General features: G+C 53.5%; 2 protein-coding genes across 4 annotated transcripts; one reads left to right on the top strand and one right to left on the bottom strand.

The window, feature by feature from the left end:
• Nucleotides 1-1,388: 1,388 nt before the first annotated feature.
• ZIC1 (Zic family member 1) lies at nt 1,389-7,533 on the bottom strand. 2 transcript variants are annotated; one of them, XM_075031715.1, is made up of 3 exons: nt 5,603-7,532; nt 4,244-4,407; nt 1,389-3,698 (listed from the first exon to the last, which is right to left on the bottom strand). In XM_075031715.1, exons 1-3 carry the CDS (start codon nt 6,576-6,578, stop codon nt 3,501-3,503), a joined length of 1,338 nt encoding a protein of 445 aa, XP_074887816.1. In that variant the 5' UTR covers nt 6,579-7,532; the 3' UTR covers nt 1,389-3,500. The 2 variants fall into 2 exon arrangements, with proteins under 2 accessions (XP_074887816.1, XP_074887817.1); XM_075031716.1 differs by lacking the exon at nt 4,244-4,407 and having other exon boundaries at nt 5,603-7,533.
• Nucleotides 7,534-9,826: 2,293 nt separating this feature from the next.
• ZIC4 (Zic family member 4) lies at nt 9,827-24,352 on the top strand. Of its 2 annotated transcripts, XM_075031714.1 has the most exons (4): nt 9,827-9,967; nt 12,913-12,997; nt 18,695-19,315; nt 23,787-24,352. In XM_075031714.1, the coding sequence occupies exons 1-4, from the start codon at nt 9,932-9,934 to the stop codon at nt 24,224-24,226; spliced, it is 1,182 nt and encodes a 393-aa protein (XP_074887815.1). In that variant the 5' UTR covers nt 9,827-9,931; the 3' UTR covers nt 24,227-24,352. The 2 variants fall into 2 exon arrangements, with proteins under 2 accessions (XP_074887815.1, XP_074887813.1); XM_075031712.1 differs by lacking the exons at nt 9,827-9,967; nt 12,913-12,997 and having other exon boundaries at nt 17,657-19,315.
• Nucleotides 24,353-27,002: the final 2,650 nt, after the last annotated feature.

A 27,002-nucleotide genomic window follows, 5' to 3' on the forward strand; every position in this document is an offset into this window, starting at 1 on the left:
GAGACGCCTCACAACCTCACCCCCTGCAAAAATACCCCTCTCTCTGCCGGGGATTTCAAAGCACTGCTCCCCTCTCCAGAGCCAAGCGAACAGCACAAGCATGGTGTGGACGCGAATTCAGCATTAGCGATTCCAGCCCCAGTGATCGTCGCTAATTCAGAACATATAGGGATGGCGATCAACCAGGTTTGCACCGTTACCCCCTCCCGCCAGATAAAAAACCAACGGCAGCAGCAGCAGCAGCAACAACACGAAAATCATTCTTTCTGCTGTAGGACGCTCAAACAAACCTCAGACCAAAAGTTTAAAAGAATACTCATTAACCAAGTGCTCCAATACACACAAGTAACAGATCTGTGTTAAGCGACCACTAGGGACTTTACACGAGTTCAAAGAAACTTGCAATACGCATCTTTAAAATATATCACCCCCACCACGTTTCTCCGGGTTTCTTTTACGGTGGGATGGCTCAGACTATCTCTACGAGATTTTATTTTTTTTTTTTTTTTTTAGCTACGCTCGGGTTCTTTTGTTAAAAGCGCTGCCTAGTCAAGTCGGCGGGACAGTTAACCTGAAAGATTCTCAGAGAGTAATATTTTCGGCGCATGAAACATTTTTTTTCCCTGCCTCCGTCGCCCGGTGGGTTACATTTCCTCAAGTACCAACACTTTCTGCCTCGGTCCCACCGGGCTCCAACTTTTTCTATCTCGGCAAACCCTGCAAGGTGGCGCTCTTTTCCCTGCTAACTGCTATTAGCCTTATAATAATAACATTTTGCAGAAAGTAAAGTTAAAGCGAAGCCTTCCCACGGGTGCTGCAGGGAGCAGACGGCGATGCCGAGCTGGCAGGAGTGGGGCTTCGTCTGAGCAAGGCAAACTTTTGGGGGGGGGCGGGGGGGAGTGGGAGGGGGGTGCTTTGGGGCGGTGAAAAATCTCCGAGGGAGATCCCCAAATGTTAGGGACAAAGACAAATACTTGCGGGGTTTTGTTGTGAGGCAGGCGGGCTGTGCTCTGGGTGGGTTACAGCCAGAGCCACGGAGCGCCCGCACGGAGACGAGCAGAGAGCGGCTTCCCCCGGCACCCCCTCCCCCCCCGAGCGGTTAATATGGCTATTGACTCGCTGTACACATAATATTTCTTTAAAGAAGCTGTTAAAGTGTCATCTTGGTCTACTGGAAGGTCAGTTTGTGCAATTCACTCTATGACATATCACAAGCCCTCGCAGCTTTAGCCAACCTCATGATTTGTGTTGTCTGTTGATATGTTGTCTGCTTAATGGGGCGATCATGCAAGCTACAACCAGGAACAAAGCCCAACAGTTCCAACAACCGTAGCTAAGTTAGTGGAAGCAGTACAGCTTGCAAATCTATCAAACTAAACTGCAAGGAAGACAATCTGATTTAGAGAAAAGGCGTTCTGCTACAGTCATTAAGCACAAGTAATTTAGATTTTTTATATTGTCTTCTCATTTACAAATTTACTGTATCAACGCCAGCCAATGGAACGAATTTCTTAAGTAAATGAGAAATAAATAAAAGAGATAGAAAGATAATCAAATTACATAAAATAATTCTTATCCCCTAGATTTATTTTTTTAGAAAGCTATTAACACTGGCAAAATTATAGTAATAATAATAACATAACATAAGAAGTAATTGATTTAAATTAACATCACGTTTTAAGGAATATCAGCAAAAAAAAAAAAAAAGGAAGGAAGGGGAAAAAAAAAAAGAAAAAGAAAAAGAAAAAAAAACCAAACAAAAAAATACACCCAACAACAACAACAACGGCCTTCGAGAAACAGTGCTGTACTTCTTAGAGTAAAAGGCCCAAGGAAAGTCATGAATCCACTGCCTGAGAATTAGTTATGGTCATAAATGCCTTAAATTAAAATAGCAACCGAAATCTCCTCTGTTTTAAATCTCCTAATATATGTTATCCGAATTAATTTAATTTAGGGACCCGGTCTATGCAGATTCATGGGCAGTGTTGGAGTGGAGTGCAGCACTTCTCGTGTAACAATTCCCCACATTAATATTTATGTAGCATATGCAATCTATTTCTGTTATTTTTATGGTTGTTATTCTATGTCTGCAAAGGTCATTTAAATTATACTGCGGCCGAAAATTTGTTTCATAAATTTTGATATAAATACTAATTACACACTATAGTAATGCCAGCAGGGATCCTTTCATTTATCACATTTATATCACCTTCGCTGCTTTAGTGATGACATAATGGAAAGCAGTGAAAAACTGGGACAGTTTTATTCTAATATCCTAAAGCTAGTTGGAGTTGCAGCAGGTTGACTTAGCGAATAAGAATTCCTACCACAATTCATGGGATTTAAGAATCTTTAATAAGGTACGAAATGTTACCAAACAGTTCTGTAAACTAAATTTTACATACCAATTCTTCTAGCCATAAATATTGAATATCTTGTAACATGTATAACCGGACCTTTACATGCGGATAAATATGGAAATTAGGATTTATATACATTATGTTCTTGTATTTGCCAAAAGCAACGGACAGATATAGTTTATATCTTTTTTTTTTTTTAATATCACTTTACATAAACAAATGTAACAGTTTGACACGCAGATCCAGGCTTTCACTATACGAATTTCTTGACAGGACGTGTAACAACATTTTACTGCACTACTTAGACTGGACTTTGGGACGAAATGTTGCACTTTATACAAAAAAGCACATTAATACCAATAATATTCTGTTAGATCGACGTTTAGACTGTAATAATACAAAGTAATTCACATTTTGGTACACATTTACTAGAACATTCTTGCCATTCAGTACAAATAGTTGAATTTCTACCTCTTCCCTCTGCCCCCCCACCACCTCCGCCCCCCCGCCGCCGCTCCCGCCCGCCCGCCCCTCCCCCCACATATATGCAAAGACCACAAATCCACATATCCCCTTATTCAACTTGCGATATAACTATTTACAAAATCAAACAGTACATTTTTTTGTTGTTTTGTTTTTGAAGCTAATAATTCTGTATTTACAAGGGGGGATGGGGGGGGAAGGCCGCTGCCCGAGCAGACATGCAGTTGGAGATCTCTAATCAGTGGTTTCCAGTAAAGCCCTACACACTTGGCATTTGCCCTGGTAACCTTGTCTTCTTATGCATTCTACTAACCCCTTCGCCTACCAAGCCTTGGAACAGAGCAGAGCAGAACAGTCCAAAAAAAAAAAAAAAAGGGAAAAGAAAAAAAAGAAAGAAAGAAAAAGAAAAAAAGAGAGAAATAAAAGGAAAAAAGGAAAAGAAAGGAAGGAAAAAAAAGCAATTTAAAAAAATGAAGTCTTCATTTTACTCAGTCCTGGGTCTACTGGCAGCATTTTATTTTTGTTTGCTCATTTAAATTCAGATTTCAAAGTGTTCATTATTTTTGGAGTCTTTAAATAGGGTATTTGTTTGCTCGCTTGGGGCTTTTTTGTTTTGTTTCGTTTTGGGATTTTCTGTCGTTTTGTTTTAGCGTTTTAGACGTACCATTCGTTAAAATTTGATGTAAGCGTGCTGTGGCTGGACGTGTGGTGGACTGCGGAGGAGGAAGGGGATAAGGAGCTGGCGGTCTGGTTTTCTGTGGACGGAGACACGATGGTTGGAGGGGTGGAGGACTCGTAGCCTGAGCTGGCGGCGGGAGAAGGCTGGGACCCCTGCGAGGAGGATTCGTGGACCTGCAAGAGAAAACCCGGGCAGAAATTGAGAGCGGCGGAGGACGGAGGCCCAGGCGGCGGGCGCCTTCGCCTGGGGATGCGCCACGCAACGGGACCCAGCACCGAGCCACGGGCTCGGCCATCCCCGCGGGGCTCCCCGCCGGCCCCGGCCCCGGCCCCTGCCCGCCGGGGAAGGCCGGGCAGCGCCCACCGGCTGCTTCCTCGCGCTGCCCCCCCCCTCCCCGCGCCCCCCTCCCCCGGTAAAACGCCCCGACAAAAGGCCCTGTCCGAGGGGCCGGGGCTGAGCGCGGCCGGGCGGGGGCGGGGGGGGCCGCGGCGCGGCCCGGCCCGGCGGGCCCGGGGCGGACTCCGGGGCCGGGCCGTGGCCGGGCCGCAGCAGCGCGGAGCCCCGCGGCCGGCCGGCCCCGGGCCCGCTCCGCCCGCAGGCGCCGCCGCGCCGCCGCCCCCCGGCCCGGGCGCTCCCGGCCGCCGTCCCCGCAGCCCCCTTCCCCCGGCCAGGCCCGAGGCGGCGTCCGAGCCCCGCGCAGCAGGCGCCCTCCATTTACCTTCATGTGCTTTCTGAGGGAGCTGGGGTGCGTGTAGGACTTGTCACACATTTTGCAGAGATAGGGCTTGTCGGAAGTGTGCACATGCATGTGCTTTTTGCGGTCGCTGCTGTTTGCAAAGCGCCTGTCACAGCCCTCGAATTCACACTTAAATGGTTTTTCACCTATTGCAGAGGGAAGGGGGGAGGAAAACGGATCCGATTAAGCAGGGCCGGCTGGATCGCTCATTGTCCCCATCGCACCGCCGGACGGAAGCCCAGGGCTCCATTTCAAACACTTGCAACTTTCTAACTTCAACGAGGCTCAAATCCCAAAACCTCGCTTTTCTTCTCTGTCCTTTCCGCACCTCCGACCCCTGCTCAGCGGCCGTTGCGCGGGGGGGAAGGGGGGCAGCTAAATAACTTTTTTTTTTTTTTTTTTTTTTTCCTTTGGAGGGGCGAGTTTCATTTGCAGCCCCAGTCCCGGGCACCTCTCCCTCCTCGCAACGCTCCAAGCGAGAAAGCAGGCGTGGTGGTATTTACACGCGATCCTCAGTGTCTAGTTTCCGTTTTTAGAGCTCATTCTCGTGATATTTTACGCTCCCACCCACCCCAGCCCCCTCCCCCGTATTTTCTTGCAATCTTGAAAATTATCCGGCCGGGGAATACAATGCGAGGGCAGCCCCGCAAACCCTCTGCCAAAGCGCTCGGGAAAGCGGCGCTGGCTTTCGGCGCTCGGGGGTGGGAGCGGGGGGAGAGAGCTCTCCCAGGCAGGGGCTGCTGCATTTCCACCTCCCGCGACGGGGAAAAGTTCTCAGGGATCCCGGCGCCTGCCCTCCGCACAACAATAACACACTACCGCGCCGGGCTCGGTTTATTTAGAATCGCTCCTCGGAATTAAATATTTACCAAGCCCTGAATCGCAGAAGGGAGACGGATGAGCTGCCTGCGATATTTAGCACAATATCTCACGGTGCCACAGTCAAAACTGCCGAACAACAATTAATTAAAACCTATAAATTTAAACAGGACAGGTTGCTGCGATTCCTGCCCCCCCCACCCCCCCCCTCCCCGCCCTAGCAATCCCAGCAGCAAACCCTGCCTTTCCCCTGCTCTGCCTCGGCAGGGATCATTTTCTTTTTGTTGCTGCTGCTGGCGTGGCTGTGACCGAGCTCGTTTCGCAGCGGAGCTGCGAGCCTGCCTCTCCCGGAAAAGCCAGCGGCGCTGGACCACACTCCCCTCCGCCGGTGTCCCCCCCCCCAAGCCGACCCTCAGCCAAGCAGCGCCCCGGGCCCCCCGGCCCGTCCCTGCACCCCGCTCCGGCCCCGGCGCTCGGCGCTTCCACTCGCAGATAGAAAAGCTACAGAGAAGGTTACCGTACCTGTATGAGTTCTTTTGTGTATTTTGAGATTCTCTGATCTGGCAAACACTTTGCCACAGCCCGGGAAAGGGCAGGGGAAAGGTTTTTCACCTGTGTGGACTCTGATGTGATTTACAAGTTTGTATTTGGCCTTGAAAGGTTTCCCTTCTCTCGGACACTCTTCCCAGAAACATATGTGATTGGACTGCTCGGGTCCTCCAACGTGCTCCACCGTGACATGAGTCACCAGCTCGTGCATCGTGCTGAAAGTTTTGTTGCAGGACTTTTTGGGGTTTGACAATTGCTCGGGCTCAATCCACTTACAGATGAGTTCCTGTTTGATGGGCTGCCGCATGTACCGAAAGAAGGCCCCTGCCCCGTGGTGCGCTGCCATGTTCATGTTCATGTGGCCGTAGCCGTGCAGCTGGGTGGAGGCGTAGTGCTCGGAGCGGGGGCTGGTGACCTGGCCGTACTGGTCGGGTCTGCCGTACATGTCTCCGGAGAAGCCCAGGCGCATCTGCCCGTTCACCACGTTAGGCGACGCGTGGCTGGTGGCTTGCTCGTGCAGCCCCGGGAAAAGTATGTGTCCCGCCGCGTCGGTGTGTCCGTGGGGGCCGGCGAAGCTGCCGGCGGCGGAGGCGAAGAGGCTGTGCTGGGCGCTGGCGGCCGCCGCCTCCCCGAAGCCGCGGTTGCGGAAGAGAAAGTCCCGGGTGGAGTTGAAGGCGGCGCTGGAGTAGGAGCTGACATGGGTCGGGTGGTGGTGGTGGCCCAGGGCCGCCGCCGCGTAGCCGGGCGCCTGCGAGGTGAAGGCGGTCTGGCCGGCCGAGGCCAGCTCGTGGGTGCTGGGGTTGATCTTGAAGGCGCCCATGCCGTCGGCGAAGGGGTTGATCCCCAGCCCCACTTCTCTGTCCGTGACATCGGCCGTGGAGTGGTGGCGGGAGGATCCGAAGGTAGTGACTCCTATGGCGGGATACTGCGGTCCAGCATCCAGAAGCATCTTCCCAGCGTCGATGCAGCAACCCAAAAAAAAGCACGCGCGCACACACACAACGCGGAGAGAAGCAGCGGCGGCAGCAGCGGCGGCGGCGGCGGCGGCGAAAACACCCTCTCTGGAAAGTCAGCGACGATCACCACCAAAGCAACCACATCAAAAACACCCCCTTCGGCATCAGCGCGGGGGGAAGGAAAAAAAAAAGGGGGGGAGAAGGAAGGAGAAGGGGAGGAAAAAAAAAAAAAAAAAAGGAAGAGGCTGGTGCGGACGGGGGGAAGAGATCTTCGCAGTTGCAGATAATAATAATAATAAAAATGTGCCCCAAAAATATTCACTGTCTCTCTGCTTTGACTTTTCAGGGAGGCTTAAGTGGGGAGGGGGGGGTTGGGTGGGCTCAAAAATAAACTGCCTGCAAATAACAATAACGGAGAGAGATCAACACGGGCAGCAAAAAAACAAAACAAAAAGAAACTTCCTTCAGTGATTTTTTTGGCTATAGGAATGTTGCAAAGTGGCCGAGAGATTGTTTCTCTCTCCTCTTCGAGCTTCCCCACACTCTCCCCGATTTTTTTTTGGGGGGGGGGCTTTTTTTTTTTTCGCTTTGCAAAAAAAGGCGCAAATCATGCACAATATTGTCTTTTGCGGTTTATCTTCCTGGGGAGAAACTTTCACCTCCTCAGCCGGGCGGTGAACGCGAGACTGATAGCGGCAATCATTCCTGCAGATAAATGAATTGAAAAGACGACACCGTCCCCCCCCTTGATGAATGGGAGCCGGGGGCGGAGCGACGTGCGGGCGGACGTGAGAGCTCATTGGTCGGCGCCGGCTCCCCCTTCCTCGCGTAACTCCCCCCGGCCCCGCCAACGAGGGGCTCGCACAGCCGCCTCCCGCCGCTGATTGGCCCCTCCGCCTCATCAATCGCAGGTATTGTGAGCGCCCTGACATCCCTTCTGACAAACAGGGCTGCAGGAGTAGCAACTTTTTTTTTTTTTTTTAATATATAAAGCCTTTTTTTTTTTTTCTTCACGAAAATATTTCCAGCGCATCTTTTTTGTGTGTGTGTGTGCTAAGGAAAAAAAAAAATCTTTGATTATTATTAGCGTTATTTTCTCCCCCGCTCTCCCTCTCTCTGTCCGTCTCTCTCCAGCACTCTGATAATGATGGTAATGATGATTTCTTGGTGATCCAGAATTTTTAAGATCACTGAGCAACTTTTTAGGCTTTGAAAAGAGAAGCCCTGTAGGGACTCGCTTCTTTTGAAGTTGTTTTCCGCTTGTTTAAAACTGAAGCTCTCCAAGAGTAGGTGTTGGGTGCATTTGATTTTCTTTTTAAACATCAGGCGTGATTTCTCTGGGTAGCTGACTCTATCCCTCCATCAGGTTTCTGAAATAAATCTTGTTTTCTGCACCCATCAAAACGCAGGTGGGTGAGAACTCTTAACTTTCTACTTTTGTTGTTGTTGTTTCGCCTCTTTTTTGTTGTTTTCTTTCTCCTTTCTCTCTCGCTCTTCCTTTCTCTCGCTCTCTCTTTTTACGGAGTCTCTTTCATTCAGGTAAAACTGTAAATTTCCCAAACCTACATTGTTTCTCCTCCTGCTGCATGAAATTTCCTAATACTTCTTCTCCCTCTCTCTCTCTTTTTTTTTTTTTTTTGTAAAAATTTATTTAAAATCCTCGATGGGAGCAATGTAAATTTTCTGACATTCAAACCTTTTCTAGTTCACAAATCAGTCACCCTTGTCACAGTTATTGAAATTCCTCAACTTGCCACACCAGGACGGTGGAAAAAGCAGGCGGTGTCTTTGTTGCTGACCAGGCTTTTGATCGCCAGAGAAAATTTACTTACCTTCAGATGAGTGAGCAGAAAAAGAAATAACACTCCCTTTGATTTAGTTAGAAAAATGCAGACATTTGGATTCAGTGCAAACATACAACACTTGGTTGTTTTCTAGATGCAACCCTCGATTAACCTGTCTTTCCCCAGCTCAAAGTCTATTGAAAAACTGCGGATAGTTCTTTTTTGTTCTCGCTACAAAGAGCCATTGACTATATATTAAAATGATTGTTGAAAGGTATAAGTATGGTATTTAAAAGCAGAAAACCTTTGTGGCTTAATCAATTAAGCTAAGCAACATTTGTACAATATTTTAAACGATGCCTCGGCACTAAAAAAAAAAAAAAAAAAAATCTCGTGAAACTTTAAAATACAGACGTCTTTTTGTGCGTATGTATATATACACTTATGTATGTGCCCATGTGTGTGTGTACATATATGAAACTGGCAAATTATTTATTTACTCAGCCGCCTGCATATTCATTAGCTCTAATTATTTTCTAGTAACGAAAACACCAAAAGCTCGCTAAGAGACGGACTCCTTCCATTTCGCCTTTGTGCAGCCCTTCACTTGCCTCCTTCGCAGCTCAGTCCAAGCCCCTCCAATTCCTAGTGCCAAACAAAGAAACTTTAAACTCATCCTCTCTAATTAAAGGCGCTGGTAAGCAATCCGCAGCGCAGGTACTGGGGAATCATCAGCAGCGCTGCTGCGCGAACCCATCTCGGGTGAGAACTGCCTCATTTAGAGAGGTATAAAAATGGCCATTGCGCCTAGAAAACAAACAAACAAACAAACAAGAAATAAACTTTGATACGCCTCGAAGGAAGGTTTCGCTGCAGTTTAGCTGCAGATGCAGTTTGCCTGTGCTCGGTGCATGGAGATCGCTTTCAAAGCAGAGGTATTATGTAATTTCCCTTGGATCTCGGGAGGCTTTACATTTTTTTTCACAATAACGCTGGGCTCAATCTGCACGTTTGCATTTATTCTGCCAAATCCATTCGGATGAATTGCGATAGCTTACAGCAACAGGTATACCCGCTCTAGGAGCGCGCCTGTGTGTGAACGTAGTCTTTAGGCGGGTGTTACATTACTTTCTGTATTTGGTGCTAAAATTAAGCAGAGGACAGAGTTGTCAGCGTTATTGTGAAGTCTTCAAGGCGATGGCATTAGAAGATCCAGAAAGTTAGGTAGTCCAGTGCTAGCCTGCCTCCCAGTGCAGGGGGAACCCAGTGATCATTCCAGGTCGGTGCAAAATATACGAGAAGGCAGACGAGAGGGTATTTTTAGGAAGCGTATCTAAATATACAGTCTAAGAGTGAATGTAAAAAAAAAAAAAAAAATGTTGTGGGTTGTAGAAGTTATCAAGTGGGATTTGCGGCGCGCTCTCTGCAGGAAACGAAAGCTGCTCCAGTTCAAAGCCACATGCACCAACGTGACATATAAGCCATTAAAATATCATCCTGACGGCTCATTTCTGCTTCATCATACATTCCCTAACTGCTTCCAGAAAGCAAGAAAAGAAGAAATGAAGGTTGACCGCCTCGATGGAAGCGCCAAAGAGGTGGTGGGTTCTTGGGGGGGGGGGGTATTGTTTTCTTCTTTCATTCTTTCTTTCTTTTCCCTTACCCCTCCACCCCTAGTTTTATTTTTGCCAGTACAGAAATGAGGGGAAACCTTCAACAGGTCGCAAGGGTAAGTGCCTGGGAGCAGGGGGTGTCCGGGCAGCCCGGGCAGCCGGCTGCCCCCCCCCACCGCCTGCCCCAAGGGCTGGACGAGAGCTCCCTGCCCTCGGGGGGCCCCGGCGGGAGGAGGCTTGGCCACCCCGGGGGAGAAGGGCTGGAGCCCCGCGGTGCGGGGGGGGAGGGCAGCCCCTCGGCCGCTCCTCGCCCACGTGGGGCCGGGCCCCCGGGGGCACCTCGGCGGGCGGGGGCGGGCGGAGGGCGAAGCGCCCGGGCGCCGTCGAGGGGGGCTCTGGCACCCGCCGCCGGACGCCGCGCCCGCCCCCCCGAGTGCGAGGGAGGGCCCGGCCCGGCGGTCCACGCAGCGCGGGGTGGCGGGGGTCCGCGGAGCGGGGCGGAGGCGCCCCCGGCCCCGACAGAAGGCCGGGCTCGGTGGGGCCGGCCAGGCGGCGGGGCCGGCTGGGTCCTGCGGCCGCCCAGGCGGGGCCGGGGGCCCGGGGCGGCGGGCAGAGGGCGAGGAGCTCTGACAATGGCGAGCCCCGTGGGGAGGCGTCCCGGGGGACGCGCTCCCCGCCCAGCGCCTCGCCCACCGCCGCGCCCGGTGCCACGGGGGCGCGCCGGGGGAGCCGGCGCTCCGGCACCGCACGCCCTTCTTTATAGGCGGGTGCGGGAGGGATGGAGCCCGGGAGCCCGGCCGGCCCCCTCCGCCCCCACCCCCACCCCCCCCCGCGGGCAGGGCCGGGGAAGCTGCCAAAGGAGCTGGGTGCCGCCGCCAACTTCGCGCTGAGCCCGCCGAGGGGCTGAGACCCCCGGCCCGGGCCCGGCGCCCGTTGGGCAAGGGGAGATGCTCCCGAATGCCCGCCGAGGGTGATGCCCCCGAGGGTGACCTCTGACCCGAGCCCGGCTCCGTGTGCCAGCCCCGGGCACCGGCAGGGCGCCGGGCGGGACGGGGACGGGCGCGGGCTCCTCGCCGAGACCCCCCGGCGCCCCCCCCGCCCTGCTGCTCCTTTGTCACGCACGGTCCCTCAGCCCCGGGGAGCCCGGCCGGGCTGAGCTCGGGGGCTCGCTCCACCCGGAGCCGAGGAACTTTATGTCCGCACCGAGACCTTCCCGGCGAGCGCTGCCCTTCGCGCTGCGCGGCCGCGGAAAGCACGGGGTTTTGCGTGACAAGGCGGGGGCGGCGGGGCACACGCCGGCCCCGCTGTCGCACGCTCGGCCCGGCTCACGCATCCCGGGGGGGCGCCGGCAAACTCCCCCCCCGGGGCCGCCGGGCTCCCCTGGGGGCGGCGGCTGCTCCCAGCCCCGCTCCGCCGGCGCACCTTTGGCCGAGAGTCGAAGTGACCATTTGGGGAGGGGGGGGGCGGGTCCCGCCTGCGCGGGCTGCAGCCCCTCGCACCTCCAGCCCCAGCGTGGGACCGGGGGTGGGGGGGCTGGTACCCCGCGGCGGAGCCCCGGGGCTCGGCCGGGCCGAGATCCGACGAGCTCGGGCGAAGGGGCATCCTCGCCCTCCTGCTCCGCCAGTGGCACTGCGCAGATGAGAAAGGCGTGCGAGGTCGAGCCAGAGTTTTAGCCAATATTTAGTCTGAAATCCACAACTGTTTTGCCTTCGGTTTTTGTCATCTGGTAACCATTTGAAATATTAAATGCAGCGATTTTTTTTTTTTTTTGTCCAGTTTCAACAAGTTTTGGCGAACGCTTGGGAACTGAGCACTCCTCCAGCCTCCCATCCTAACCAATAAAGCACAACTCCTGCAGACCTCTCGCTAGCGGGGCAGTGTTTGCTTCTCTGACTTGATAAAAGTGTGAGGATGAATGGAAGTTGACTAGAAAATATAATTCCTAAGGGGTTCCTCTAGTTCTTTTTATTTCGGCAGTAATTTTAATCACAGCAGTGAAAAGATTGAGGACATCAAATTATTTGTGATAGAGTATGACTATGATACGCTGATGAAGTTTCATAATTAATACCATCAGTTATTTGTGTTAGTATAGATTTTTATTTACCAGCCCTGGAGTCCCTATAATAGTAGTAGCAAGAGCACTAATAATAATAATAACAATAACAATAATAATAATAATCTCCTTTGAAGTAACTGATTCCAGATTCTAATGTGCTTTTCTGTATTGAAGAAAAAGGGGAAAAAAAACCCCACCACCACCACCAAAAAACCCAAACCGAAAACCAAACCCTGAGAATTTCAAAGATATCTGCAAAAATTCAGACTCGGACACTGCATCAGCCCCCAGATCCGCTCTCAGGGTTATTGCTGCCGCTCAAAGAAAGCTGTGCAAAGTTCTGCCTGCAGTAGTGGCAGTGCTCTGCCTTGCAGAGTGCAAAGAGCAAGCTGAAAATTATAGGCAGGGAGAAGTGCCCGGGTGGTACTATACTAATCCTTGCTGAGACAACAACTTGCGCTGGAGGCTCGCAGAGAGTCCAAAATTTAATTTCGGGAGGGATAGGATCTGTAAACAATATAGTCGAGTTGGTAAAAACCTGCCTTACAATAGCCTGCCAGAAGGTGAATGTCAGATCAAAGGAGAACTGAAAAGATGTCCTTTCATATTTTTTTTCCCCCTAAATCAGCCATGGAAACTTCATGACTCCATAAAACATGTGCTGCTTTGCTGGGGAGACAGCCTCCAGTTTCCCCTCGGAGAAAGCTTCTTTTCCTCCCCCCACCCTTTCTGCTTAACTCTTGTGTTTTGGTTTGGTATGGTGTTTCTTTTCTGTTTGAATTCATGACGCCCGACTCATATAGCCCCTTCCTCATTTCATATCACACACAAATGGTTTTGCTCTTAACTTTCCACCTCTCTCCCCAAACAGGAACAAAGTCAGGAAATGAGGCACAAGACTCCCCTTGTAATGAGGAAAAGAAAACGGCTTTACAGAAACATCCTGGAAAAGTCAAGTAAGTTAAAATATGTCTTTTTTTCAGTTCAAAGGAGACAATATTTTTTTCAGCTTAGTGTTTAACGTACTTGCATAAACACAAATCAGCGACACAACTCCCCACCAGCAGCTGCCTAATCCTGCTCAATGCCTATTCATTTGGAGGTTCTAGAATTAATATTTGACGACTCTCTCATTGAAACAACAACCCCTGACCCCATGTGATTGCACTGTCACATTATTCTATGACATATTCATCTTGAATTCATTTACGGACGATTTGATTGGAATGAGGTTTGACATGTATTGGATCCTATTAAAGAAGAAGACTTTGATCTTGTTGATGGGGTTTACATGATATGTATCATCTTTACCAGGGATACCAGGCTTCCACAATGCGGTGTCTAAGTAGTTAGTGACTGACAGCTTATCTGACAGGAATACCTTAATCTGGAGGTACTGAATGAAATATTCTATTTAAAATAAGCATATGATTTGCTTGTCCTAGGGTAGCTCTAGGTCACAAAAAGTGAGAGGCAAACCTAGACGCAAGCCATTCCTCGTCTGATAGCTGAGTTCCCATTATCCGGGAACCCTGAAATAAAGAAGTCCCCGTAAATGGGGATGGGGCGAGGGAACAGAAGGAAAGGCAGACTGTGCTCCCGAGCCACTCGGTGCCCTCTCCTCTTCTCTCCGAGGAGATGCTGGGATTACCGAAAGGCTTTCTTGAACCTCCTCTTCCTAAACAGCAGTGCCTTCTGCCGGGGCAGGCAGGGACTCGGGCTCAGGTCCCCCGCCTGTCCCTGCCTGTGTCACCCGCTGCCTCCTCATCCCTCCCTGCCCAGTGCGGGGTTGGGGGATAAGGAAAGGCACAGGGTGGCTGCTGGGTCCTCTCTATTCCTCGGTTTTCTCCCCCTTTCTCGCAGTAAATGTTAGGATTTTCAGATGAAACCGTTTCCCTCCTCTCGTCCGGGAGCTGAAGCCTAAAGGTAGCCCCTAGAACCTGCTGTCTGGAGAGTTCGGGGCATCCCGCCCCGTCCCAGCGCTCGGGCACCGGCTGGAAAGTTTCTAGCTGGCTCGTCGGGAGGGGAAGCTTCCGCGGAGGCAGGAATGGGAGAGCACGGCGGGGGGGTGAAGCTCAGGTTTGGCTCTTCCCGATGCTTCCCAGAGCAGGAGCTGTTCCTTGCGCTGAGCGCGACTCTAAGGGCGAGCGGGATTTGGTCCCAAGTCCAAGAGCACAACACTTGGGTTCCTGGGGTTTTGCATCTCACCTTCACAGCAAGCCCTGGCTTCGGCAAAGGTGGAAATACGGACACGCGCCTTGCCGCGTAGGTAGATTCCTACCAAAACTCAAGGCAAAGGGTGGCGGATCTGCGGTGGGTGGGCACCTGGGGCTGTCCCCAGCCCCGGGGGTCGCCGCCAAGGGGAGTGCGGGGCAGTTCCCATCCCGTAGGCCCCGGCGGCCGCCCGGCTCGGGGCGGGGGTGCAGGCAGGGGCCGGAGGCTTGGGGCTGCCCGGCTCGGCCCCGCACCCCCGAGGTGTGGGCAGGCGGAGCTCTGGGTCCCGCATGGTGGGGTGGAAAGCAGGGAGGCAGCTCTACCCTCCGGCCAGGGCACAGCCCCGACGTGCGGGGCTCCTGCCTTCTCCCGGCGCTGCCTCGGCCGGCTCGCCTCTTCCCTGGGAGAGCCGGGTCGGGGGCAGGCTCGGACGGGGGGAGCGAGGAGGAAAAGGGCTTGTGACTCGTCCTTGTTACGCCATGTCACCTCTGTGGAGCAGCCCTCCAGCACGGACGGGCTTTGGGGTCGGGGGCTGCGGACGGGGTGGTAGAACCACAGCAGCCACTAGAAAATTTGTACTCGGGATCAAGCTGCCCGTCTGTTCGTGTTGATCTGGCACTCAAGAGAGCACCGTGGTCCCTCTGAACTTCACTGCCCTTAAGACAAGATCTGCCCTGTAGATCTTATCAAAATATTGTCCTATGGACCTGCCCTGACGTCTGAGTTTCAGCTCCAGCCCAGGATGTTTCTGTTCCGCTGCTTGAGCAATCTTGCCTTCTCCCTGGAAGGGCGCCGGGTTCATCCAGCTCATGAGTCCCGAGGGCAGTCTAGAAGGGGATGCCCTTACCGTAGCCAGGTGGGTTGGAAAGGAAGTGATAATAATGTAAAAAACCGGCCCTGCGCAAGGTGCTGTTGGCACAGTCGAGAGTTTGCCGAGAGCTCGGCTTATCTGGTCAAACACGGCTCAGGCCGCTGCCAAGACGCCGGAGACCTCGGCCGCCCCTCGAGTGGGAGCCGGGCGAGCTCCAGCGGCCAAAGGGCTGCGCGACCGGGCGTTCGAGCTTTCCCAACGTTCTGGGAGATGCGCGGAGCTCGGCCGGATCTGGCCCCGCTCCCCTCCTCTTCCCCGTTTCTCCGCCTCCCCGCAGTCATGTGGTGGCCCCCGCCCGCCCCCCGCCCCGCTCCCCCCACGCACGCAACCGGGGCTCACACCAACTTCACCTAACAGTGAGGGACACCGAGGGCCAGGTTCTCCCGCACTGCCTGCAAAGGGGAGTGAGAGAGAGCCCTGAGTGAGGGGCGAGCTGAGAGCCATGAGTGTCTGACGAGAAACCATCACAATATTTTAAATGAGCTTAGGGCAAACCGGTTATGACATTTTTTTTAATTGATAAACTGTTCCAGATGTTTTCTCCCTTGACTGAGAAGTGTCAGAATTGATGGATAACAAGTATGTAGAGATGCAGTGTTTTAAGGAGGTATGAGGAAAGCAGCTTTATTTGGAATTCACACTCTCAGTACGTTTGTAAGTAACAGATTCATACTTCCTAACGTTTGTCTCTTCTGTGCACTCCTATTGAGATGGTCATGAATAGGACTGTCAAATCCATTTCGTAGAGCAACTAGACTTGATAGTTGAGATATTGTGAGGATGGTGTGTGGTTTAAAATGCCTGCGTAAACATGTTATGTAAGGATGGAGAGCTAATTGCATCATTTGTCACTTTTCATCATCTCCACTCAGAAAGATGTACACGAGAATGTATCTATAGCTAGCTACCTAAATATCAGCCTTGTGTTAGAGGGGAAATATGGTGAAAGCCAAGAGAGCCAAAATACGTAACTGCAGCCGGTCCAGAGTATGTGAAGCTGTGACAGAAACGTCCCCTATGTGGTTATGCATGTCCTACACTTTAATCTTACAGTTTCCGATCATTGGCTGGTAGCTTCTGTTATGAAAGTAGCTGGGCTGACATTGCCAAACAGTGTCTTGGTTTACTACTTAACGTAAAACCTGTTCATCACTGATACCGTTAGATTTTATGGAGATGCAGAATCCCGCGCTGGGAGCTTTACCTGGTGTGCGTGTGGTAAAGTATCCACTGGCAGGTTAACAGCGAGTCAATGTATTAAAATGCTGAGAGTTTGACGTGATGGATAGAGAATTAATTGTTGCTTTATTTCGTAAGACTGTGCGTTTATTGGTGGAGTCGGTTTTATGTCAGAATCCGAGTTCTGTGGTAATACGGCGGGCAGATATTTACAGCTGTGTTTTCCTTTCTTGAAGCAGAAGAACCTTGTCCCACGTTTCATTTGCTTTTTTTAAGTTCACAGCCCCCTTCTTAAAAACTTAGGTAGATGCTTCCTTCTGTGCTGAAGCGCTAAGCTTTTGTAAACCTGTAAGGCCTCAGTGTATAAAGCTGAAACCCTAACCTACACTTCCACCACTAGCGACGCAAACCCTGCAGACCATGTTATTTCCTTCAGGTGAGAAGCATCAGAACCGAGTCAGTTATGAATGTTTTGCAGTGCTTTTCCTTCAAGCCCAGGATGGGGATTTTGCGTGGAGCGACTCTGTAAGCGTGCGTGAGAGAGGGAAAGGGAGAGAGACTCCCTCTTCTGGGTTAAACACTCAGATTCAGTCTGAACATCACGATTTCTCGCATCGCTCCGTCAGCCAATAACCAGACAACTGCTAAAACTTGTCAAAGGAGGAGAAGGGGATGGGGAGGCTTCCAGGAATCCTTTGTCAGGGCTCAGGCGGCGGTACAATGGCCCGAGCGCCAGGCCAAACGCGCACGCCTAGCAAGCACGTTGGCGGGGCAGCTCCAGCCGCCGGTTTCGCCGGGGAAGGACCCGCTCCCCGCGCTGTCAACAAGTGTCAGGGACCCGCAGGCCGGCCCGGGAACGCTTCCGCGGGGGGGGGGTGCGGGGCCGCCCGGCCTCCCGCCGCTCCGGTCGGGCCCCGGGCACCGGCGGGGCTGCCGGGGCTCTCCCGGGGCGGTGGGGGGGAGCCCCGCGGGCTGACCCCCGCCTCGGGGCAGGGCAGCGGGCACGGACAAAGGCCGGGGCGGGCCGCCGGGGCGCTCCCCCCCCAGCCCCGAGCTCCCCCCCCGCCCGCCTTGGCTTTGTTCCCCCGCGGCCGCAGCCCGGCGGCGGAAGCTCGGCGACGGCCCGACGGCGGGGCGCGGGGGGGAAGACCCCGGTCAGGGTCTCCCGCCGCCGGGCCGGGCTGCGGCCGCGGGCTCCGCCGTGCCCCCGGGCCGAGCCGAGGGGCTCCGCGGGGCGGGGAGGTGTGTGTGGCGGGGCGGGGGGGGGCCTGGGGAAAGGGGGACGCCCGGCGGCCGCGCATGCGCAGTCCCTCCCCCGCGCGCGCACACCCCCTCCCGCCGCACCGGGCCATAACCCTTTCAGTCAGCGGCGGGACCTGTCATCGGTGACGTCACCCCGGCAGCAGCCAATGGGAAGGCGCGGCGATTGTTTGGCCGGCGGGGCCGGCGCCGCGGCCCGGAGGCGGCGCGCGGCCGCCCGCGCCCCGTCCCGTCCCGTCCCGCGGCCGCGCGGCGCGGGGCTCCCCGCCGGCCCCGCGGGAGGACGGGCGGCGCGGGGGGACCTCCCCGGCCCGCCGCCGCCAAAAGCGAGCCCCCGCCGGCCCCGCCGAGCCCACCCGCTGGCAGCGCCGCCCGTGCGCCCCGCCGCCGGGGCGGCGGGACCGGGAAACTTTTCGGGGGGGAGAAAGAAAAAACAAAAGTTGGTTCCCCCCCCCTTGCCCCCCCACCCCCGCCGTGTCTCTCTCCTCCCGCTGTCAGGTGACTTTTTAGCGTTAGAAGCTAATGAGCGTGGATGCTCTGGGGATCCCAGTGATGGACCCTGCTGCTCTCTCCAGGCGGAACGCGGCGCTGAGATTAGTAGACTTGGCGGGGGCTCCTCGCCACCACCACCACCACCCCCCTCAGAGCATGACAGGCTTCCCGGGCTTCGCCGGGCACCCCCACGCCACGGCGCCCACGCAGCCGGGGGAGCACGCCGCCGAGTCCCGCCTCGGGCCGCACCCGCTCCGGCCAGAACACATGGGGCACCGCCACCATCCTCCTCCTCATCCTCCTTCTCAGCATCACCCCGCGGCCCTTAAGCTCAGCCCTGCCCCTCATCCCCACCACCAGCTCCACCACCACCACCACCGCCATCATCATCATCATCATCATCATCATCATCATCATCATATGGCAGGCCAAGCCGAGGTGGTCTCTAGTCAAACGGGAGCGTTTGGCCCGGCGCAGTCACCAGCAGCCCCTTACCCCGTCTCTCACCCAGCCCAGGCTCTGGCAGCAGGTAGGGACTTCTTCATACGCAGAGACCTGCCGGCCCCACTCATGCCAGGGCTGACCGAGCAGCACCCCGCTGCAAGTTCTCACCACGGACTGTTTGTCTCAACAACAGGTAGCTACCCCGGACACCATGGTCACCACCACCACCACCACTCAGAAGCTGGGAATCCCTCTCTGTTCACTGGACTCCATGAGCAGCCTCCCCATGCAGCTCCAGGTGGCCATCTAAACGGACAGATAAGACTGGGGTTACCTGGAGAAATGTACGCCAGGTCTGAACATTTCACTCAAGTACCAGCCTCCAGGACAGATCCTTTTGCTGCTTCTTCGCTTCATAGCTACGGTGGCATGAATCTGAACGTGAATCTGGCTCCACACCACGGCCCGGGTGCCTTCTTTCGTTACATGAGGCAGCCCATCAAACAGGAACTCATCTGTAAGTGGATTGAGTTGGACCAGACTCCCAAAAAATTATGCTCGAAAACTTTCAGCACGATGCACGAGCTGGTGACTCATGTCACGGTGGAGCACGTTGGAGGACCCGAGCAGTCCAATCACATATGTTTCTGGGAAGAGTGTCCGAGAGAAGGGAAACCTTTCAAGGCCAAATACAAACTTGTAAATCACATCAGAGTCCACACAGGTGAAAAACCTTTCCCCTGCCCTTTCCCAGGCTGTGGCAAAGTGTTTGCCAGATCAGAGAATCTCAAAATACACAAAAGAACTCATACAGGTCAGTATGTAAAGCTCTCTTTACTCTCTCTCTGTGTTATTCAGCATACTGTTTTGCTTTATTTTGTTTTTAATGTATCCTTTGCGTTGTTATTGAATGCACGCCAAGTACTTCTGGAAAATAAATTCTCAGATTTGTTTGCTTCTTTACCGTTTGGAGGAGGGGGGAGAAAAGGGGGGGGGAAAGGGAGAGCGAGAACAAATCTCAGAATTCTTGTCCATATTTTTTTCTGGTTGTGCGGAGAGGCTGCTGTAATGTTTATGCGAGTAGATCTGTGTAAATATCGAGTAATATAGCTGCTATTTCTGCTTATTCACACAGGCGAGGATTTTTTTTTTCAATTTAAAGTAGTTGGGGAAAAAATGAAATCATTGTGCAAGCTCACAAATTAAAAGTGAACAATAGAAGTTACAACTTGTCTAGTCAGTTTTGACTGATGTCGCTGAGATGCTGCTGCTCGAACATTGTGAGAATAACACAGCTGCGACCTTTTCGTTCAACAGTTTTGTTTTGGGCAGAGGGAGTTTCAAATGTTTGATCTGAATAACACTGACATTTTTAATGAGCATTGCCTTCCAACGACTCTCTGCGCTCGCAGATATGGGGAGCTGCAAGTTCTGATTCTCGGGAGGGGAAAAAAAAAAAAAAAGAGAGAAGAAAACCCGGTATTGTTTCGGCCTGTACATTTTGAAATGTCATTTGCAGATCTGTTAAGCGAAATTGGGACATGTGTCAGAAACATCTGTTAGTTCTAGTTACCAGAAAATAAAGTAACTCCATGGACTATCTTGCAAAACTACGTTTGAACTCTTCCGGCCAGGAAAGCATTTATAATTAATGAAATTGCACGTAGAAAGTTTTCACACTTCCAGGAGCAGCTTGTGAAGTTGTATTAATTAGTTTAGCAGCCGGTGTTTGTAGTCTGTAGCGCTGGCGCTTTTTTTTTTTTTTTCCCTTCCCCCCCCCCCCCTCCCGAAGAAGAAGATAAGAAATAAGCCCCTTTTGGAAAATTTAATCTGTTCCAGTGTAGGGTTTTCCACCTCCCATTCCCTTCTGTACAGCCTTATGTACTGCGAGGGAAACTACATAATCCTATTGTAAGATCTGCTTACAGCCAAACGATTTTTTTCGCCTTCCAGTTCATAAAACTCCCCTTCCCCCATGCTCGGTGCAGGGCTTGACCTTCCAGGAGTTGCATTTTTATGCTACAACTCGACGTGATATAATATGCAGAACATATACTAATTTCGTATCGCTATCGTCTAAACATAGCACAGAGATTTTACAGCGACCGTCACTCGTCACCTAATTATTTTTCCATCGCTCTATGAATAGCTCGTCTGTGTGCAGGGGAGGGGGGGGCGATAGCAAAGTTGTGTTCCTCCGCTGCCTTCTCGGCCCCCTTTTTGGAGGAGAACGGAGTATCCCCGAGTCACATAACTTGTCTCCGAGCCAGTTCCTTGGCAGATCAGCACAGGTACAGCCATTAACCGGGAGAGCTCATCCCTTAATGACAGTGTTTTTCTTAAGTAAACAAACTTTTACTGCTCTTTAACGGCCTCACTGTTTGAAGTCTCTGAAGCAGAAAATGGTTAAATTCTTGGGAAAACTGACCTACATCGGAGAGGCAGGTTCAGGGCAAACCCGAGATCGGAGGGTTGCGTTTATTAAACATCATTCTGCGCGCCTGTACTTTTCGCTTTAACTTTCCCGGTGATTAATTGCTGTATTGTGAAAACTCCTGCAGGGCCTTTATGGTTCCACCGTTTCTATTAAACACTCAGAAGTTGTCAAAAACGCAATGTTTCTGAAACCCTAATAGAACTCGCTACGAATTATTCATGAAGACAGTTCTAGATTCAACAGGAAAATTATTGCCTCCTCAAATATTAATGACTTCTGATTTCTCCGAGGCTGGGGAGCAGGCAGAGGGATTTCTGGCGATGTGCGAATTTTCCAGGTTGGAGGATAAGGCCGTGAAGGCGGCGGCAGCAGCGGGACGAGCGGGACGGGCAAGGGATCGCTTCGCCGCCTTCCCAGCGGGCCAGGAACAATAGTGCGAGGCGTGGGACGGAGCCCCTCTCCCTCCCGGGCGGCCCCCGCCGCCCCCGCGCCTCGCCCGCAGCCCGGGGGCCGCCACCTCCGGCTCCCCCCCCCCCCTCAGCCCCCCCAGCCTCCCTCCACCCACCCGGAGAAGTTTGTAAATACCTTAATCCACTCCCGGAGACGGGGGATTATGCCACAATTTCCAAGCTGAATTTCACTGAACACTTTTGCCCAGCTACAAGTGTGGGGGTAAAATGGCGGTTCAGATCCTGCGCTCCTCCATCGCCCGGGGAACTTTCTGCGTGGCTGCACCTCCGTGCCCCGGCTGCGGCAGCCGGGACCTGTAAAATGTCCTCTCCCTGCCGGGTAGGGATTTCCACGTAAGAAAACCTGCTCTCGCGAAAGGAATACTTGCAAATGGCTCGGATGGCTCCTCTTTATTGAGGCGTTCAGAGAATGCAAACCGGGCAGCTGAGAAAATGCTGCCCTCTTCCCACTTGCAACCCGACTGTACGGAGGGACTTTTCAGCGGCTCTTTCAGGGGGTTAAGCGAAGTTGAACATTTTTCAACTCTCGGGGACGCAGAATGCGCCGCAGCCCGCTTTTACCTGAATGGAACTCACTTTGCACAAGCAGAGTGCTTATGAGGATGGCTTTCCCTGGGGTCTCCTAACTTACTGCTTGCTTGTACTACACTAATATCCTTGATTTGTTGTCTCAACTTGGATGCTGAAGGTCAAATTGTTTCCTTACGTGAAACCGTAATTAGATTATATGTGTGCGTGTGTCTATGCATATGCACCGCTGTATGTCGACGGTATTTGGTTACAGGGCCCGCGTTGTTTTCAAAGAGACCTTATTTTTAACCTCTTCCCCCCTTCTCTCTAACGCCAGGTATTTACCCATCCTCTGTGCAAATGTTAGCGGCGCAGGATGTGAGAGCTCCTCATTGATTCTTACAGTGCGGAAGGGACATACTTTAAACGCGGAGCCATGAGCTTTTTCCCACCCTCCTTGCATAAAGTGCATTCATGTGAAATATTTGGAATGCCTTCCTTTATGTGCCTCTGCTCGCAGCCGAGCACGAGGTGGGCTGCGTCCCTCCGAAATTTAATCGTGACGAACTGAGAGGGGAAAAAAAAGCCCCAATATATTCGGGGGGGGGGACGACGACGACGACCAAAACCAAACCAAAACATGGAAGCTTTTACAAATATTGCAAGTCCTGTCGACCACATACGCCATGATGGTGAACACAGTGGCTTTGTTTGCACTTCACGTTTAAGGTTCAGCCAGTGTATTTTTGTGGTGTCCTCTGCGCCCAGATACTTTTTGGCTTTTGACGGGTGAGGAGGTTATTTTCATGCTCGGTGGGTGCAGGACCCGGGTGCTGCTTGGCGAGCAGGGTTTTGCAGTTCGCTATTATCAGCGACAATAACGTAGTCATCATTTCATCCCGAAGCTGTCTGTGGCATGTTTCCTTGAAAACGTCCTCTGTATCGTGTACCATGCCCGGTCCATACGATCCGAGGTTAAACTTTCACACGACTCCAGCAACACGATTGTATTGCTATTATGCTTAACGTCACTTATCATATTACGAGACAAATTAATCCCGATTGCAATTCCTTCCATGACTGAGTAGGTTCAAATGAAAAGGGAATCCTACCCTCGCGACAGTGCCGTGCACCGGCCTAGTCATCCTCCTGCTGAATCTCTATCCTTTTGCCCCCCACAATCGGCGTCTTTTGGAAAAAGATGTTGTGCCTTAACGCACGGTACCAGCACGCCGGGGAGCGGGGAAAGGAGGGGGGATGCGGATCTTCCACGGGATTGTAACCCGTGCACGAATGGAGTGGAAGAGATGTGATCTAGCCGGGTTATGAATAATACTTCCACGTGCATCTGGGGGAGTGTGAGAAATGTATTTAATGCAAGGACCTTCCCAGGGATAAATCACTGACCGCTCTTTCTGCAGGACATCCGAGTCTGCGGGGACGGCACACGTTCTTTGCTCGGAACGAGCACTTGGCCTCTAAGTTTTCCTTATCTCGGGGCTTTGTCTTTTGCACAAACCCCCACGTCGACACACAGGGCAGGGGAAGGGGGAGGAGAAGCTGGCCGGGCAGGGCGCTCCCGCTGCGGAGCCGGCTGCGCAGCCGGGTGGGCACGGGGCGGCGGCGCCGGGGGAGCTCGGCGGGGCGGGCGGCGAAGGGCAGGGCGGGGGGGGCGGGGGGGGGGGGGGCAGGCGGCGGCCGGAGGGGAGCTGCGCCGGGGAGAGGAGCCGTGCCGGGGCCGGAGAGAGGGGCCCGGGGACGGTGCGGGCTTGAGGGGCGGGGTGGAGAGGGGGGGTGTGCCGGGGTGCGCGGCTCCTGCCCCGCGGCCGCCGTCGCTAATGGCTGTGCTCGCCCGTTGCCTCCTGCAGGGGAGAAGCCGTTCAAATGTGAATTCGAGGGCTGTGACAGACGCTTCGCCAACAGCAGCGACAGGAAGAAGCACTCGCACGTCCACACCAGCGACAAGCCCTACAACTGCAAAGTGAGAGGCTGCGACAAGTCCTACACCCACCCCAGCTCCCTGCGAAAACACATGAAAGTGCACTGCAAATCCCCTCCTCCCAGCTCCGGCTACGAGTCCTCCACGCCCTCCTTGGTGTCCCCCTCCTCGGACTCCGGCCGGGAGCCCCCCGCCTCCTGTTCCCACGCCGAGCCCTCCGCGCCCGCGCAGCCCGCCGCCAACCTGAGCGAATGGTACGTGTGTCAGGGCGCGGGGCTCCGCGGCCCCCCCGCGCCCCTCGCCGCCCCCCCGCCGCCGCCGCAGCCGCCGCCGCCGCGCCCCCCCGGCGAGCCCCGGCCCCGCTGCTAAGGGCGCGCCGGCGGAGCGGCGGAGCGGCGGTCGCCCAGCCGGGGCCGGGCAGCGCCGCTCCGGGGCACGGGGGAGGCCGAGCGGGAGAGGCCGAGCCAGGCGCTCGGCGGAGGCAGAGACGACGCGCGGCGGAGTGCGCGGGTGGGCCGGTGGCGGGCCCCAGCCTGCGCCGCCGGCGCCTCGCCCTGGGGAGGGCCGCTCCCGCCTCGGCCGGGGTGCTGCCGCCTCCCCGCTCCGGGCCACACACCGCCCCCGCCCCGACCGCCCCGCTCCGGGCTGTTTACAAGCCCGCTGATTTGCATCCCCTTCCCTTCTTCCCCTCCCCGGAGGACCAAAGTGGTTTCAGACAGATTTGGGCTGTACGGATTTTCTCTTGTCACCCGTGCCGTGTGCTGCAGTGTTCTGTTCGCCCACGATTTGCTGTGAGAGTGCGGTTTTTTAAGAAATATATATATATAAACTATTATTTGTTACCGAACTGTACAAAATGGATCCATTAAATTCTTTGATTAATTAACCCGTTCGATGGACGTGTCTGTAAAGAATCTCCTTACTTTTCCCTCTTGCCGTATGCAAATACATATATATATATATATTTCCCCCCCTCCCCTTCCCAGTAGTCGCTAATAAAGAAAGGCCCAGGGGGGGTGAGGTGATTGACTGTCCATTTTAGCTCCCACTGGTAATGACTTCTAATACCCAAACATGCCCGTCCCCACCCGGAGCGTGGCTCCTGTTGAACCGTGGGCGCTGAGGCTCCCGGGGGAGGCGGAGGGGGGGGGCAGACCCCGCTCGGTGACGTCACGGCAAGGGCCGGGGCCGGGCCCGGGGCCGGGCAGCCCTCCCGGCAGCGCCGGGACCGGGGGCCGCAGCTCCACGGCGTCCGCCCTGCGAACAGTCCCGATGATAAATGCTTGTACCGGCCCGGCAACGCGGCTTTAGCATCTTCATCCCGCCCCGGAGCTTCAAACTAGACCCAACGCAAAGCCACAGTGTTCACTCCTCTGGTTCAGAGAAAGAAGGAAAGGGAAAAAAAAAAAAAATAAACAAACCCCTCCACTGGGGTAGCTTGAAACTGCCGAATGGTGCCGTTTTAATTACTTTAATGATGTTTAAGAATACCAGATAGTATAGGCAAATAAATAGCACGGGCTGCTGGAAGAGGTTTCCGTGGCTTGCTGAGAGCAGACAGAAGGCTGCTGTAACCGCATCTTCTCGTGTCTGCTACATCACCTCTGCACCCAGGTGACTGGGGTTAGCGTGTGTCTACAGCTGTACACGTATGCACGCACGCACGTATATGTGTATACCTCTAAATATAAAGCTACGGGCAAACGAATAGCTGGTCAGTGGCTAACCCACCCCCCCACCCCCCCGGCCCTGCGCCTCCCCTGCTAATGCGGCTTTATTTTCCTCCCAAGGCAGCAAGTCGGGGGGCCCTTCTTCACTCGCCCAAACTCGACAACTTGTGCATTTAAACACCTCCAATAGTGACAAGAGCGTGTCGCTACCGGGAATACACGTAGGGCATTACCTAAATGGGAGAAATGTGCGAGAGAGGAGCCTAAAGTAGGGGAAAACTGTGGCCCTCTGCAGCCTTTGAAACCTGTGTCTTGGAAATCGAGAGGTACAGAAGGCAGCTGCGGGCAGGGAGGGTGTTTCCATCGTGTCCTGAGATCTGTTTATTTCTTTATTTCTCTATTTACAGAAGTATTTGGACGTGCAGGCTAATCACCTTTAATTTTTCATTTGCTTGTTACAGATGTCTACCCCGTTGCTCTCAAGGTAATCTAGACAGACGCAGCTGAAAGCCTGAATCTTATGCCTTAGACATCAAAGCAAGCTCGCACAAAGAAGTATTTCTTCACAACGGTGAATCTTCATGGTAAGTTAGGATTTCTATGGCAATAGGCAAGTCATACTTAAATAGTGAAAGGCGAAGTCTGGAGCCCGTCCAGTCTTTTCATTAAGGACATAATATTTACGTCTAACAGGCCCTTTTTCTTGTGTATACAAGTATATATTTTTGTTTGACGCGAACTAAATCATTTTCATTTAATTTCCGGTAAACAAAACCCACGCGAACAGGGCACTTGTTCCAGACCATAATAAAAATGGATAAGACTGTCAGGAAGAAAAGGCCCGCTTGAACCGTCGCCTCAGCTCACTTTTGTTTCTGCTTTCTGCCGGGATCAGAGAATGCGTTTGGGATTTGAGGGCGAGTTTCTAAAGGCAAGGAAATGGTTTTTAAGGGGGAAAAGAAAAGGAGAAAGGTCTAATCAAGCTCGGGTTGTTCAAAGGGCCTGATTTTGGGGTTGAAAGTGTGAGTTTTATGGTGCATCAGCATGCCACGTTAGGATCGCTATGGTAATGAGGAGAGCAATAGCAAGCGGCCTTCAAAGGAGGCACACTCCATTTGAGACAGTCTATTAAGATACATTTGCACTGACCTTTGGTTTCATGCTAGCTTAATACACTCAATCTGCTCCCCGCTAGAGATATACTTCCTCCACCTAATGCACTTCGCCGGAGTTGGGGTCTGCTGGCCTTCGCCCTCCCCCCGAGGCCAGCTCCGCTCGGGGGTTGTAGCCCCACTCTCCTCCTCCCCAAAGCAAGGGGCTGCCAGCCCGGCTGCGGGCCAGCTCCCCTCCCCTCTCCCCTGTATTTCTGACCAGCTTCTCCCAGCGAAACCCGGCCACGAAGCCCGAGAAGTTCTTCCCTCTCCATTCCCCCCCCGTCGTGGGGGAAGAGAGGACGGGGACCGAAAGACACCCCC

This window comes from Buteo buteo, chromosome 7 (assembly GCF_964188355.1).
Source record: "Buteo buteo chromosome 7, bButBut1.hap1.1, whole genome shotgun sequence".
NCBI lineage: Eukaryota > Metazoa > Chordata > Aves > Accipitriformes > Accipitridae > Buteo > Buteo buteo.